This window comes from Glandiceps talaboti, chromosome 21, assembly GCF_964340395.1.
Source record: "Glandiceps talaboti chromosome 21, keGlaTala1.1, whole genome shotgun sequence".
Taxonomy (NCBI): domain Eukaryota; kingdom Metazoa; phylum Hemichordata; class Enteropneusta; family Spengelidae; genus Glandiceps; species Glandiceps talaboti.
Genome location: NC_135569.1, coordinates 7,716,700 through 7,732,668, shown reverse-complemented (window position 1 = coordinate 7,732,668; position 15,969 = coordinate 7,716,700). Strand labels below are relative to the sequence as shown.

Below are 15,969 nucleotides of genomic sequence, written 5' to 3'. Positions count from 1 at the left end.
ATCCGTACACAACCACATTTTTGACATAAATTGGACTATCACTTTTTACTTCAAGAAAGCCGAGTCAAAAACATTCAGAAAAGGAAAGATAATTCTGTAATACTCAAAATATGGATGTTCACAATCGCCATCACTTTCAATTAAAGTAGGAACGCACGTATAACCTCCAAACCTTTCTTCATTGGGCTTGATATTGTAAAAGACTTGCGACCTCAGGGCTTTATCTCATTTTCTGACAAGGCCTATGGGGCCATTTCTACTTGTTCTGGTTTCAACCAAATTCTGTCGTGAACATTTGGAAAGCAATAGCTTAAAAGTATGCAATACAGTATACTTCTATCTTAACCCTCTCTTCTGTATCCAAATTTACTGCACAACAGCGCTCTTATAAATTAGTGGCCAACTTTGGGGCGACATACTCACCAAGTAACATCTGCTTATATATATATGATTGTAGGGATACCATATTTCCTATATTTACCTTTATTTTAGTTGATATGTCATTCTGATTGAGAATAAATCGCCTCTTTCTACAAAAACGACAATGTGCGAAGAAAATAATATACACTTATTTATGTGGCTATGAGGGCACAGGTATATGGCTATTATCCGGAAGGCTTTTATGTAGCAACAATTTCTCGAGGCTGAAAGCCGAGTAGAATAGTTTCTCCATGACAGCACAAGGATAATATGACGTCTGATACTAGCCCCGTCTACACGGCACTAAAAATCCTACCTTGGGTAGGATTCAGAATTGTTTGAAGCCCGTGTAGACGCAAACGCGTCCCGAACCTGTCCTGAAACCGTCCTGACTTAGGACACCTTTGAGAGGTTTCCTGAAACCCTCCCGACTTCGTTCTATGTACTGTCAGGACGGAAGGCGCGACATCTCCGCTGTAACCTTCCTACGTGTAGACACAAATCTATCCTACCTCAAGTAGGACTCGGGACTGCCTCTGGTAGGACGACCTACGTGTAGATGGGGCTATTATCTCAATGAGGCAAGGAAGTATGAATTTTTATAACACATCACATTCTCAAGCACGTGCTTTTTCCATTATAGTCAATGGAAATCAAATGCCCGTGCCCTAGGGAAATAGAAAAGAATATTGCCCTCTGTATGCAAATTGAGGTCACTGTGGGTAGATAGTCTGTACCACGTGACAAGATCTAACCCAATCGATGGAGGCTGTTTGAAAACGATGTTATAAATTTAAAAATATAATAGTCTTGCAGTTCAACTAGTTTGGTCACAAAAGTTGAGTCTAAAATCCGAGAGGAAGAACAAAACCCCTTTTGCTATGTGTACGAATTGTAAATGACATTTTGTGTCATCTTATTGTTTTACATCTTTACAGTGTTACAGAATCACTAACAATCCATTCAATGGAAGATGGCAGGGGATTAACTATGACGTAATCGGTTTGACCTTCTCCTTTACCAATGGGACCAAGATAACGGGTAAATCTCCTAAAGACTATGTTTTCAAACTATTAATGAAAATTTATGTTTGTACAAGTCTCTTGGGTAATTTATGAAAAAGGTTATCACTTAAAAGCTGGCAAGGGACTTTTTTAAAAGTCTTTTCACATTAGACATTATTAGGTAGAGTTACGATAACGAAACGAGACGAGACAAGACAAGGCGAGACATCATTTCTTAGCGCCATTCTATCATAATGTATATGTTTAATGATAATAGTCATTACGACCGACCGACATTCATTCAGTGTATAAAAACTTTATCTATCTAGATTATCTTACAACATAGAACATTTGTAAGAATTTGGACTTGGACTCCCTGTATTTAAAAATGCTGATCAGATGAAGCAAGAAAAGATTGTGCATGCTAGTTTTTTTATATAACAATTTGCTTTATAGTAAATAATACAAAAGAAGACATTAAAGTTTGGTTAGGAAGACCGTCACCGAGACGTTACCATGGTGAAAATGTGACGATGACCCCATCTGAGGATTGGACGAATTATACCTGGAGTGGAAAGGTAGATGTTATAAAATTTTATATTTTGATACGGTACACTAGTCTTAATAATGCCATCCAATACACTATACCCGTTAAGAAAATAACAATTTTGTAATTCATGAGTGCATCATTCTGTAATCATATTAAACATTAAGAAAACAAGAAACACAAATTGAATGCCTTCAAAAGAAATGTATGGAATTTATATCTTAGTTGTTCTACAAGAAGACAATTTGCGACTGGTCATTGGTTTGTCATGCTCAAATTACTAATCGATGGTCCTAACTTTGATTGTTTCCAATAATGGCTTACCCGGTGTTCAGCAAGACTCGTAATTGCACTTTAAATTTGTCAAAGTTTTAAAACATTATTTTAGAAAGGTCGTTATATGCGAGAATGATTACAATGACCTTTCGAGGTCTCTCAAAGTATATAACGAATTGCTATTAAAGATACCCCCCCCCCTAACGTATATGCTTATATTATACCATGTTTCAGGTCACCGAACCATTTGCTGCCCTGCAACTTACTCTAAATGGCTTAACATACATTCTGGCAAACACAACTGTTATGGTGTATTACGAGAATGGTCATAGAAACGCCAATGAGTGGATACACACGTCAACTGTGAAGATATCTGGTACATCGTTCGATGTATTCGTCCCAGAACATGACATCTGGTATAATGGAAATTACATCTTTACCTTTGCTTTGCCAGCAGGTAAGTGACTTTAAGAAAACAGTGAGGTTTAGTGGTGTATTATTATTATTATTTACTATATATATATATATATATATATATATATATATATATATATATATATATATATATATATATATATATATATATATATATATATATATATATATATATATATATATATAACTCAGTGAGTATCAATCTGCTAAGACAGTGCTTATATAAGACAGTGCATATATATATATATATATATATATATATATATATATATATATATATATATATATATATATATAATAATAATAATAATAATAATAATAATAATAATAATTGACTGGGTGTTGATATAACCACATAAAAGTGCCCAATACGGTTAGTAGAGCAACGTATATACATGTTTTGAAATATAGTATATTCCATTCTACCCCTGATGAGTGAGGAATACACACCTCATGAAACAGTTCTGTAGGGTCAATAGCATGTAATTTTGTTCATATTTTCAAAACATATATATATATATATATATATATATATATATATATATATATATATATATATATATATATATATATATATATATATATGTATATATATATAACTACTGAACATCAAAGAATAAATATTCTGAACGTTTAGTAGTGGAAAGAATTATATTGTAAGATTATGTCACTGTAAAAAAACCTAATATCACCCAGTTGGCTATTCAATTCGTAAATCTATCTTTTTTTAGAAATGACTGGCAATATTTCACTATTGCAGATATTCAGACCGACTTTACAGTGGGTATGGCTCAACATAGATGTGACTATTGGAGTGATGATGAAAGACGATGGAGACATGATGTATGCCGGGTAAGATGACATCATATACTTATGTCCAGCTGAATAGACTGAATATTGAAACGCAATCAGGGTGTGAAATAAAAAAAACACTTATTGGGGATATTTTCATCCCCCGGACTTGAAATAAAAGAACCAAATCACATAAAGAGCACATCTAGGTTTCAGTTTTTTCGATAATCCATTTAATTACCATTAGCATATGGTAGAGAAATGTCAATGGATGTTTTGCTCTAACCACCAGTTTGTCATCGGTGACAATCTGTTAATCTAAGCTAGGAAGTCTTTAGTCTTTGTCTAAATAAATAGTTTTAGACCTATTGGGCACCAACGGCGTCTGTGTTTACAGTCTGTGTCCTAAAGATATATCATTACACGTTGATCATAATCAATTTGTTTTTGTGACTTTTAAATAGCACATGTTTGTTTTTATTACCTCGTAGGTGTCACCGAAATCTACCAGGAACGCCACATTGTGTCTATGTAATAGTCTGACTTAATTTACATCATGTTGATATTGGTTTCGTGAAATTGGAAGACAGTGGTTGTACAGTTAAAATCAGCAACTATCGGGTGTACCAGACACTAAACTACACAGACACATACAGACACATATGCATACACAGACAGACAGACAGACAGACAGCGACACACACACACACACACACACACACACACACACACACACACACACACATCTATTCATCAATATCTATATGTTACACCCAATCTGTGAAAATGCCCATTTCATGAAATATGTAATCAAGCTGCTCAGGTCATGAAATGAGTAAAGGAAAATTGCCAGTGCATGAAATGGCGAATTTCTGTAACAAGTAAACGAATGTGTTTAACATTGAAAACGTTGAAACGTAGCATTCAAATGTAATGCGAGTGATATTGAATGATATTGAGTTAAAGTAGCACGTAATTAACATATTAAGATTGATGTTAGACTAGTCACTATCAGGTGGCATTATTGTAAACAAATTCCATAACTAAATATTTCAAAAATCAAAACTCCTCTACAGAAGGAATTTATATTTGGAAACGAAAGATTCTTTAGTCAGCATTGATTAAGTGTCACATTGATAACTGCTCTACATGGTACCTTACTAAAAGATCTAAGTCCAACTTCTAGTGGCATAAAAGGTGATCAGATGTCTATGAGATGCAACAACCACCGCCCGCCCTCAATGCATATCGGGTTGGCGAAATTTCTAAGGTAACTAACTAACATGAAATCACGTTGTTTAATATCTAAATGGCAGTGCCTACAATCAAATGGAAATGCCTACAATACAAATAATATTATATATATAAGTAGTTATAATGTACGAAACGGTACTATTCAGGATTCCCAATGTTAAATGCTGTGTTACACGTTATTCAAACTATACCGGTATTACAGTATGGAAGTGCCTTAATGATGTTAATAATGTTGGTTTTTACATAGAGCTTTCCCACCCAGTCTGGGTGCTCAAAGCACTTTACATACAATTATATACAATCATTATCTATATATAGTGGTTTACTTGGCTCTGATGCTGCTTACAAGAACTTTATTGACATTTGTTGAACTATAATATCTGTATATAGTGGTTTACTTGTCTCTGATGCTGCAGACAGGACATTTATTGATATCTCTTGAACTATAATATCTATATAATTATAGTGGTTTACTTAGCTCTGATAGAGTGAACTGAGAGAAAGATAAACTGTTGTATATCAACATGACGTCATAAAGTACCAAGTAAGCTCAATTTTAAATGTTTTACCATAATTATATGTACGGCTAGTGTTTACATCCAGTCATTGTATAAACAATTCGACCTACTTACCCAATGTGATGGACTAGTTTGCCTGTTGAGCAGTATTATTTTTTCCTGGCATAAAGCGATGATAATGGATGATAATGTATGCTTTTGATTGCATTGACATTATCTTTTGTCGTTCTTAGAATTGTTGATAAGTCATAATAGAGATTTCTCACATTTTAATATGCAAATGTCATTGAATCGTTTACATGCACCCGGCTTAGGCCAAAAAAGAAAAGAAAAAAAAGAATTGTTTCTGGTAAGTACATTATATCTAAAATGGTGGGACGATGCGAATTATTTACTTTTTGTACTTTTTTGTTATTCTCAATAAATTTGTCACTCAGTCTCCTATTTATGGCGGTTACTGTTCTTTATTTTAGTTCGGTAGAGCAATTAGTGTGTATGTGTGGCAGATATCATTTGCATGCTGTTCATGATTGGCTCTGCAGTTGTCTTCACTGAAGTAGCAATTGATGTAGGGAGCGCACGTTTTGTGTTTCCCCTAGATCTGCAGACTGCATAGGGTGTACAAACACATTGAAAAAAAGACATGCGCGAGAACGAATACTATTTTCTTCGATTTTGCTCTATTCATTAAACCCCCTTAGTTATTACCAAGAAAGTCTTTTCCCAAACAAGCCTCTAAATTTCACCAGGTCCTCCATACAGCTGACACTACAAGAACCCAGATAGACTAGATGAGTGCAATATCGATATTTGTCAAGACTGAGGTCACTTCATCACATTATATACTACTCTGTTCCCCTTCACTCCTGGGAGACCTCTCCTCGCACCTGAACTGTATGATTGTCAGCAGTGATTTGACTGAGTTGTGGTATTTGACTGATATTTCCTGGTGGCAACATATGGATGTGGTAGCTTTTGAATACGTGACACTGATGTTAGTGATGGGATGCCAAAATACTGGAAAGTTTGATTATGATACAATGAGTGAAAGTAGAATGTGACCATCTACCAATCCTATAATCTAAAATATGTTTCTCCCCGAGGTGTGATTTATAAAATGTGCTCTCCTGCAATTATCGAAGGATCCAAAATGCTCATGCTTTCTGTATTGTGCGCCCTCAACCTCGGCATCATAAAACGTACAAAGTTCATGGGAGCGAGTAATTTGAATACGGCACTGGAGGTCACCTGTTGTACACCTCGCTCCCTCTCTTGTCGTCCATCGAAGTGGCACCACTTGTGGAACTGTCAACAATTTAAATCTCTACTTCTAACCAAAAGACAAGATAAGACCACAAACAATCACCATGGCCACAAGTGAAGAAAAGATATACTCCGGTGAAGACTACAATACCGAATTCGATGTGCATGGATATATCAAACAAGTGTATGGTTCTTTAGATGGCTATGAAGGACTTTGGCGAATGATTTTGAAAATAATGACCGACTACTTCAAAAATGGTTAGTATAATGTAAGTGTTTGCGATAACGTCAGCGCTAGACATATATATTCGCATAGCGCTGGGTTTATACGCTTCCAGTAGGCCAAAAATGTTCTTGGCCCTTCGCTACATGGTTTCTCCCACAGAGCCGGGGGGTCATCTAGGGGTTGAACCCTTCAATACAATGACATGATGTTGCTGTTGTGTTTATTTTCTAGTTCGATTGTATTAGTATGTTTGCATTTGTATATCCCATCTTGACTTTAGGGAATATTTACGCTGTATGAAGCATATGTGGAGCAAGTCTATTTTATTTCCTATATGACGAGTCACCTCGAACCCTAATCTGATTAAAATCGGATGTAGCGATTTCGTTTTGGCTGTTACGTTGATTGTCGGTTGTGCTTTTGTGAACGCTCGTTACATCACATTGCTCAAACATATGACTGGATGACATCTCTACCCCCACTACTGTTGCTACATGTCGTAGTGATGTTCTGATAAAACTATGTAGAAAATAAAACTATATTAGAATATTATTTTTACTCCACGAAGAGACATTTACCGGTCCGAGATTGTTGGATTTTGGCTGTGGCCCAACAGTACATTTGATGGCGGAAGCGTGTTCTCGATTCGATGACATCACAGCAGCAGAGTTTGCCGAACCTAATCGTAGAGAGGTTGAGCAGTGGGTCAGAAATGAGCCAGGGGCATGGGACTGGAGTGAATATATCACCTACATATGTGAATTGGAAGGCAAAAGGTGAGTAGCTATAGACGTACGTATAAATTAAAGGCTGTAATAAAAAGCTGCTAGGCCTTCGGGCTTTCTTTAGATATTACACGCGACCAATGTCCTCCGGTCACTTTACACATGTTACATCTGAAAGGCGAGGGCGTTTAGGATGTGCGCCCGAGCACTCTTCCCTTCTATCAAAGAAGTCATTCCATGTAATGTTTTAAAAAGTAACCCTCTGGAACCAAACGTCTTAGAGCCGTTCGACGCCATTATTACGTCACTCTGCTTCGAAGCACAGACCCAAGGTCAGTAATAGCCCTAAGAGTAACATACCTATCAAACATCATTATCTTTCGCTTGAGCCAGTATTTATAGTAACGGTTTGGGTATTTTTTTCAGCGAAACTTGTGAAGAACGAACTAAGAGACTCCGGAAAGCTATCAAAGAAGTCATTCCATGTAATGTTTTAAAAAGTAACCCTCTAGAACCAAACGTCTTAGAGCCGTTCGACGCCGTTATTACGTCACTCTGCATCGAAGCGGCATGCATGGATCTAGAAGAGTACAAGATGGCGATCAAAAAGATGGCCTCTCTCTTAAAGTGTGGTGGTACCCTTATTATGTTCGTAATTCTCGGTCAGTCCTTCTACGATATTGGGGGAAAGTATTTTTACAGTCTTAAACTGAACAGACCCTTCATTGAGGAGACCGTAGCGGAGGCAGGTTTTACTGACATCAATGGAATCCAGGATCTTCCTATACAAGATAAGGTTGTTGATGGAAGAACACTTTCAGATTACGAGGGATGGTTATTTCTTACAGCCAAGAAGAAGTAATTGTTGAAAGTTTACTTTTATTTACCCTCAACTACATTATAGAAATTCTTTATTTTAAGAATAACCATTTTCAATAACATTGTTGAAGCGGCCATATGGAGGAGCATTGGGTATTTATTTTGGCAATTTTATCATGGCATCCTCCTTGAAAATTCAATGTGAAACAACATAAAAACAAAGTCTGCGTTTGTAAGTCACTACATTGCAAAAAGCTACAATATGTGTAAAAGCTTGTTATTTTACTTACAAAAACAAACATTTGACATATTTAGTAATCTTTTGCAATTTATTGTGTTACGAATCAAGATTTGGCATTTGTTGTTTCACATTGATTTTTGTGAGGAGGATGCCATGATAAAATTGTTTTATAATTAAAAATCCAATAAATACCCAATCCTCATCCATATGGCCACTTTAATATATTATAACCATTTGCATAGATCAGCATTTATTGGTGGTGGAGGGGAGGTATTCTCATTGATATTTGGGTGTTATTTGGAAAAATAAAATCATTGGTGATAGTAGAGGTCTCACTATATGAAGATAATTGCTATTTGATGTGGTAATTGAAAGAGCAGTACTACATATATATATTTACCTCTATAAGGAAATAGCTGTCACTGTTTGTTCATCATTACATTTGCATATTGTATGCCTCGAAATTGATTATTCCACCAGAAAGAAAGAGCAAAATATACAAACTTTTAAAGTATCAGAAAAAAAATCTGACGAGGGTCAAGATCCAACGATTTTTTAATAATATAACATTGTGACATTTACTCACAAAATCGAGTCGTATGTAGTTAATTGTCCTTATTCATAAATGATGTAAATATGAGATAACAGACTTGTAACTTATTTCATTCATTCCTCAATATAGTTAAACAATTAAAATGTCACCATGCTCATCAGATTTAATTAGTCGATAGCGCCTCGATTAGTACACTGACTTCCGTTATTCAAATCACTCCGGATGGGCTACGTGTCTCACTGGAGATAAAAGTGCTCGATGCAATATCAGTAGTAAAACTATATTATATATATATATATATATATATATATATATATAATATATATATATACACTATTTTGCATGACAATAACTACTGTCTTCAGTATTTAAAGTGTAACAGAACTTGATATGTTTGACAGAACTGGAGATCCACCAATGAAGAGGAGCTCAGTCTCTTCGAAGTATTTGGGTTAGAACTGGTGTATGATATTATTTATATATAGAAAATCAGTGTAAAGTTATATATATATCAAACATGGTACACATACAGACTCGTACATACATGTATAGATAGCGGAAGATGTAGTTTGATATTCTGGTGTATGGTATTTTCATATACTCACATATGCATTGCTTGTTTGTTTGTAACTCGGTTCCAAAGCTCAATGTGGGTGAACCAGTCCTGTCGTAAAATTCAGTAAGCGAATGTCCACGGGCGCTGGTCTCACCCTATGTAAGCTTAAAATCACTGACGCGACAATCACTTCACTGTAATATATCTATTGACCTTTCCGGTCACGACCTTTACGGACCTGACCTGCATGCCAGACGTGTTTCACCACGTTCTACGCATTCTCAGTAAGCGCATTGTCTCCTATATTTAATGTGTCAGCGACAACCGTGAAAGCTGTGAGGCGAGATTGTGCAGGAGGTTTGGTTCGGTGTGGTTTGGAGTTTGGAGTCTTACCCGGCTATTGTTGCAGATTGACGGAAATTCAACCACGACGTCCGGGTTTACTGAAAAAGGTCTGATTTCTTCAGTCTCCGATCCTACGTACTGTACGGTATGTAGAATATAATCAACAGTTGAATAGCATTTGTAATACAATATCACTTCATACATATATGCCATCGTGAAAAAATATCATGCTATGAAATGTCTCGTTATTTTTCTTTCACCATGAAGTCAATTTTATAGGTGTATTGGATAAAAAGGCTAGCAGTCATGGTGAAAAGAAAACAATGTCACACCTCTGAGTAAAGTGAATCATATATAACATAGTGTACTTAATATGTAATTGGAGGCATTGACTGCATGACTATGTATATATACGTTTACTGGTATGTTAACATATTAGTTATATCATATAATAATGAAAACATAAGGCGACCTTGTAAACATGATCAAGTTACGCCATATCATATTAAAATATCTAAATATGTTATCTATCTGACCTATGGATATGTATGTTAAAGTGCTACAAACTAGTCGTAGTGCGGATGCCAGTTAACCTGAAACTCGTACTATAAAACTTTGCTACATTTTGTCGTCTGTCTCAAGAAAAATGTAATGTAACATTGCTACATTTTATCATCTTTTTTAGCTACGCTTGTTACAGTTTTAGACCTTTAAAGGATATTGACCACCTAAAGATAGCAAAACATAGCAATTGTAGCAATATTGGTAAATAGTTGTCGCGACAGACGATGAAATGTGTCAATGTTTTACGAGTTTAGTCGAGTCAGACGTGCTATTTCTGGTTAAATGGATTTCATTTTATATACCGGCTGGTAGTAATGATTGATTCTTTTTTTTCCAAACATAAAGACAATGTAAAATCCATCATGTTTTAAAAATAACCCAACGCTTTAGGATATAATACTTGGCTAAAACGTTGAGTTTTATTTCATGGAATTTTGAACCCGTTTTGCTGTCAACTAACTGTCCCATGTGTGACATGATGAATTGTCTATAATGATTACAAAGGTTACAGTGCGTCCTTTCAGAATGACATTGTTAATATGAAGTCAGGTGACATTTTAGAGCAAACATATGATAAACTAATGTAAAGTAAACACATTACAGCCACGGTAAAAATAAATTAATTGTACTTTGTACATTAGCGATGCCACTCTATATTGTTTTCGGACTTAAATAAGTTACACTGATGGTTTGCTCATAGCCTTGAATGGTCTATTAAAAGCTCACATCTGTTGTGGTGGTACAGTTGCTGGTTCATTACAAAATCTTTCTTGATTCATCATGGAATAAATTATTAATTAATGAAAGTATTCCTAGCTCTATCCTAACAGACATGAAACCGTTAGAGTTCACTTAGTTTGAATTGACTCACACGCTTTTCTTAATCGTGGATGTTTTGTTCATCGGCATTACAAAAAAATCTTTACAAGTAAAGTGACCTCGCTATCGTTTTAAAATAGCCCACACAATATCCAGTGAAATTGAAATTCTAACACGGGATATAAAGAAGAAACGAACCGAAACGTTAAACATTGGAACCACCTTGTTGTGAATGGCATCCGTGTGCTACTTAACCAAACACTATAAACACTCCCACCTTTGTATTTTCTCGATAGACCCTAGACGAGTGCCTTCATGTCTTTATCAGCGATTCACGAGAGGTTCAAGGACTTTATGTCGAAGACTCGACCCTATTGGGAGGTGAGCGTAATAACGTTAATCAGAACAAAGCTGCTTGTATCAACGATTGAAATGTAGTGTAATCCACCAACTACCCAAATTATATACGTATGAAAGATAACAAATATTCTTAAAAAACAAATTCCACGATAAACATACCATAAACTAAGGTTGCTGTTGCTTGGCAACCGAGTGTAAGTTTACAGAAACGTAAGGCCACAGTATACTTTATAGTCTGCACTTCAATGAGATTGATACAAAAACAGTGCAGACTATCGTCCTATCAATAAAACATGGCTGACGAGTCAGGCGATAGCCAATCGTAGTCTAGCTATCAAACGATTAGAAACTCAAATCCCTGAAATAAATCAAATCTGATTTTGTATTTGTTCATGATATGCATTCATGATATATCAGTTTTGTTGGAATAAGGGGAAATGTTTTGCTACAAATTTATTTACATTGAATAGCGTTGACACGTATTTAGAGATATTATTTCCCGATATTTTTCTTCGTTCAGCCCAGGAAAATAAGACTGATATAGGGCGCCTTGTCACTACTTGTTGAAAGACGAGTAGTCACAAAAACATTAGCTACAGGTTGGAGTATTCTCCTGCTCAATAAAGAAAATCATTGAAGAAATATGTTATACTTCCACAAGTATAATTTGTGAAAAATAGGGAAAATAATAGTAATTAGATATTGGGTATTTTGACCCTTAAATTTATTATGAGCACAGCAAAAGATATACGTAGGCGCACATTGTCATGACGTCGAAAAACCAGGGTATAAGTTTAACTGTTTTTTTATGTGTCCGAATGCATTCAACCGGGCTTAATCCATATCTACTTTCAATATTACAGCAACTGATCCTAAACTGGAGTCCAATAGTTTCAAAGGAGACCCTAAGAGAACGTTTTCTGATATGCTCAGTATGTCTTGAACAATACCAAGAACCCAAGCTGTTACCATGTGGACACGTCTTTTGCAAAGAGTGCATCCAATCCACATGCCTGAACTCATACGGAAGCCGAAAGCTGACATGTCCAATGTGTCGCCTTGAGATCGATATACCAGAAGGAAACATTCAACATCTGCCTGATAGTTACTTGACGAAAGATCTGACTAATTTTATTGAATCAAATCATGACACAGATATCACGAACATGCGTCTAGAACACGACTATAATGACATGGGAAGCATACCTAGGAAACTATGGATCGGAGACTTATGTTTCAGGATACCGGAGGACATAGTTGCTTTTATGAAGGTTCGTTTGAATGAGTTTCACACTCCTTTATTTGCAGATTCTTTTTTATTTTGATTATAAATGCAATTTGCGGTCAAGGGCTTAAAGCACTACAGTTTCCTGATATGCATGTCCGATTGAAGCTTAAGTGCCGTTTGTTGTTGACAAACATGCTTCACCAAGAAGTGCCTTGCTTATGGAGATATAATAATTTGATATCAGAGGCACTGCCCTACTGAGAGTGTAATTACATCAACTTCCCTTCATCATGTTGATAGCTTATGTCAACATATATTGCAACACCAGTCTTAATTCGTGTGTTAGTTTCCTGATAGTTTGGTTTCCGTAGTAGTATGCTGATGTATGTCTTCTTTCAAATTGTCTTTCAGATGATTTTTCTCCTACTTAGTATGGTGGGTATTGCAGTGCTGATTATCACATGGATTGTCTTACTGGTATGGATCCTCCTACTTAAGATACTGGACATTTGCCTGGTTATACTTTTCCTGCCGATAAAACTACTCTGGTTTCTTCTCACTCTAGCATGGACAATAATACAATTTATAGCAACCATAATTGTGCTGCCATTTTCGTTATTGTTTATGTTTGTATCAACGATTTTGGAGCAGTGTCTCCTACCCGTTACAATGTGCTGGGAACACTTTATACGTTGTGTGACATTTTGGTCTGATATATTTCGCATCGGGTCATTAGCTTTGAACACATTTATACCTCTGTTGGGTGTAGGACTGTTATATCTTGTATTTGTACATGCACTGCCAGAGTGTTCGACAGAGAACGAAGATAGACGTAGATCGGACGAACTTTCGACAATTGAATAACCCAAGAAATAATGTTTGGTGGATAGACAGACCCGTCATTTTGTAACATGACAATATGTATATAAATAAAATAGCAGTAAGGTAATATGCGCCCCAGGGACCAATTTCCCAGAAAATCAATGCTCTCTTCCTCTCCAGACATGTCGAATTGTTTTCAATATGAAGGTTTCTCCCGATTCTGTTGACATGCAAACGAATTTGATGGGTTTATTGTCTTGGTTTCATTGTAAATTGACAATCGTTTATTTTTCCACATCGTCGTAAACTACCGGCCTCTTTTACGACACCTCTTAACAGACGCCCCCACACGGAATTCGAAAAATGTGCTCTGGCTTGCCAGAACGATTACCATAGAGTTAAGATGACAGTATTCGGCGGCCATATTGGATTCTAGAACGTTTTAATTTTGATGTCAATAGGGAACTTGCTATTCAAACTGAGCATGCTCAGTCGCAAAGGACTATGGGATTATCTGTATTTATTGTAAATCCTAATCTGGAGCTACTGATAAAATTACCCCCCCCCCTCCCACAATGGTCAGAGTAACCAAGAATTGATTATTTGTAGTTACACACAATATATCAATATTGCTTAAAATACTTATTGATTAGTATTTATTATCACGTTTCCCATGATGCAACATTCAACATGACGGGTTTGCACGTTCCATATTGATTAGGTAACAGTAAACATTCAATTGCTTTAAAATTCATTTCTGAGTTGCATACTATGCTAATGGAATATGTTAAGCCCAATACCATATACATGTATATACATTCAAAAGTGGTTGAAAATGTATAGAGATAACCTTTCATGTCGCATGCGCAGGGAAATTGTGCCATTCAGAATTTTACAAATGAATTTACACTTTCAAAATGCGCATGTGCTTTAGTTCATTTTGTTTGTTAAGAAGCTTCTTGCGGTACATTTTATGAAATAAAAAGTCTTACATTAAAATATGCAATTTACCTATACATAAAAATGATACAGTATAGTTGATCCCTTTGCTATTTATTGTATATGTAAGTACAAGAAGTGATTTGTAAATAAACCTCATAGTAAACAATTATTACTGCACGTCTAGTCAGCATATGTATATATTTTTCTTCCTATGATGCAATAAGCACTGAAACGTCACTAAGCATAAGTAGTTATATTACATTTCTTTCCTTGATTTGTTTGTTCTTACTTATTTTCTCACCAATCCTCGCCGGTGCCTGTGACAAGAACATATTACTTCATTTCGTCGGTAGCCATTGTCACGGGTGCTGGTTAATCCTCGTGTATTGATACTCTATCGTCATGAAGTTATAGAAAACTACTGAGGATATGTCTTGTTGTCGTACCATCACAATAGCACATTATTCGATGCACGTGCGTGTTCAACAGACATGACATCATTGAAGTTATCAGTTTTGAAGTTGAGGGCGCAAATAACTGAAACCTCTTATATGCAATATTAGTAGCAGAGCATTATAGACTATATAATTGTCTGTGTATATGAACAGTAAGATGTTCTATATGTTCAAAGGAAACTGCACAGTGTGTGCATATATATATATATATATATATATATATATATATATATATATATATATATATATATATATATATATATATGTTGTCCGTCCACTTTGAGATTCAAGAAGATAAATTGATATCACTTATCACCACTTAAAGGGGTATAAGCTGAGTTTATTAATGTTGGGATGTCTACATATTTAAGAGATACTCGCACTACACGACATAGTGAAGCATTCAGTTCACGGTTACTTGCAATAAACTAACTCCAAACCCTTATATTAAGATATAGGTTATAAAAGTAATGTATCACACTAAATTTGATGAAAAATGTCGAGAAAATTCCTACAATAAAGTCAACTGTTCTTACTCTAGCAATGCCAGAAGGTAATTGTTATGTCATAGAAGATGCGTATAGACATATTATAATCATCATACTAGAAACGTTTGATCGAGGTTTTATGGAAGTATTTTCACTTGGGCAAAGACTTGTCAACTGAGCTTGTGCAACTTTAAAAGTACAACCAACCAACCAACCAACCAACCAACCAACAAACAAACAAACAAACAAACAAACAAACAAACAAACAAACACACACACACACAGTCTTACCACTCTCCAGATCTAAAGGAGATTCA

General features: G+C 35.6%; 1 protein-coding gene across 1 annotated transcript; it reads left to right on the top strand.

Annotated features, from left to right (window-relative positions):
* The first annotated feature begins 6,501 nt into the window (after positions 1-6,501).
* Positions 6,502-9,125, top strand: LOC144451603 (nicotinamide N-methyltransferase-like). Its single transcript, XM_078142492.1, has 3 exons — positions 6,502-6,767; positions 7,304-7,511; positions 7,887-9,125. The coding sequence occupies exons 1-3, from the start codon at positions 6,614-6,616 to the stop codon at positions 8,320-8,322; spliced, it is 798 nt and encodes a 265-aa protein (XP_077998618.1). The 5' UTR covers positions 6,502-6,613; the 3' UTR covers positions 8,323-9,125.
* Positions 9,126-15,969: the final 6,844 nt, after the last annotated feature.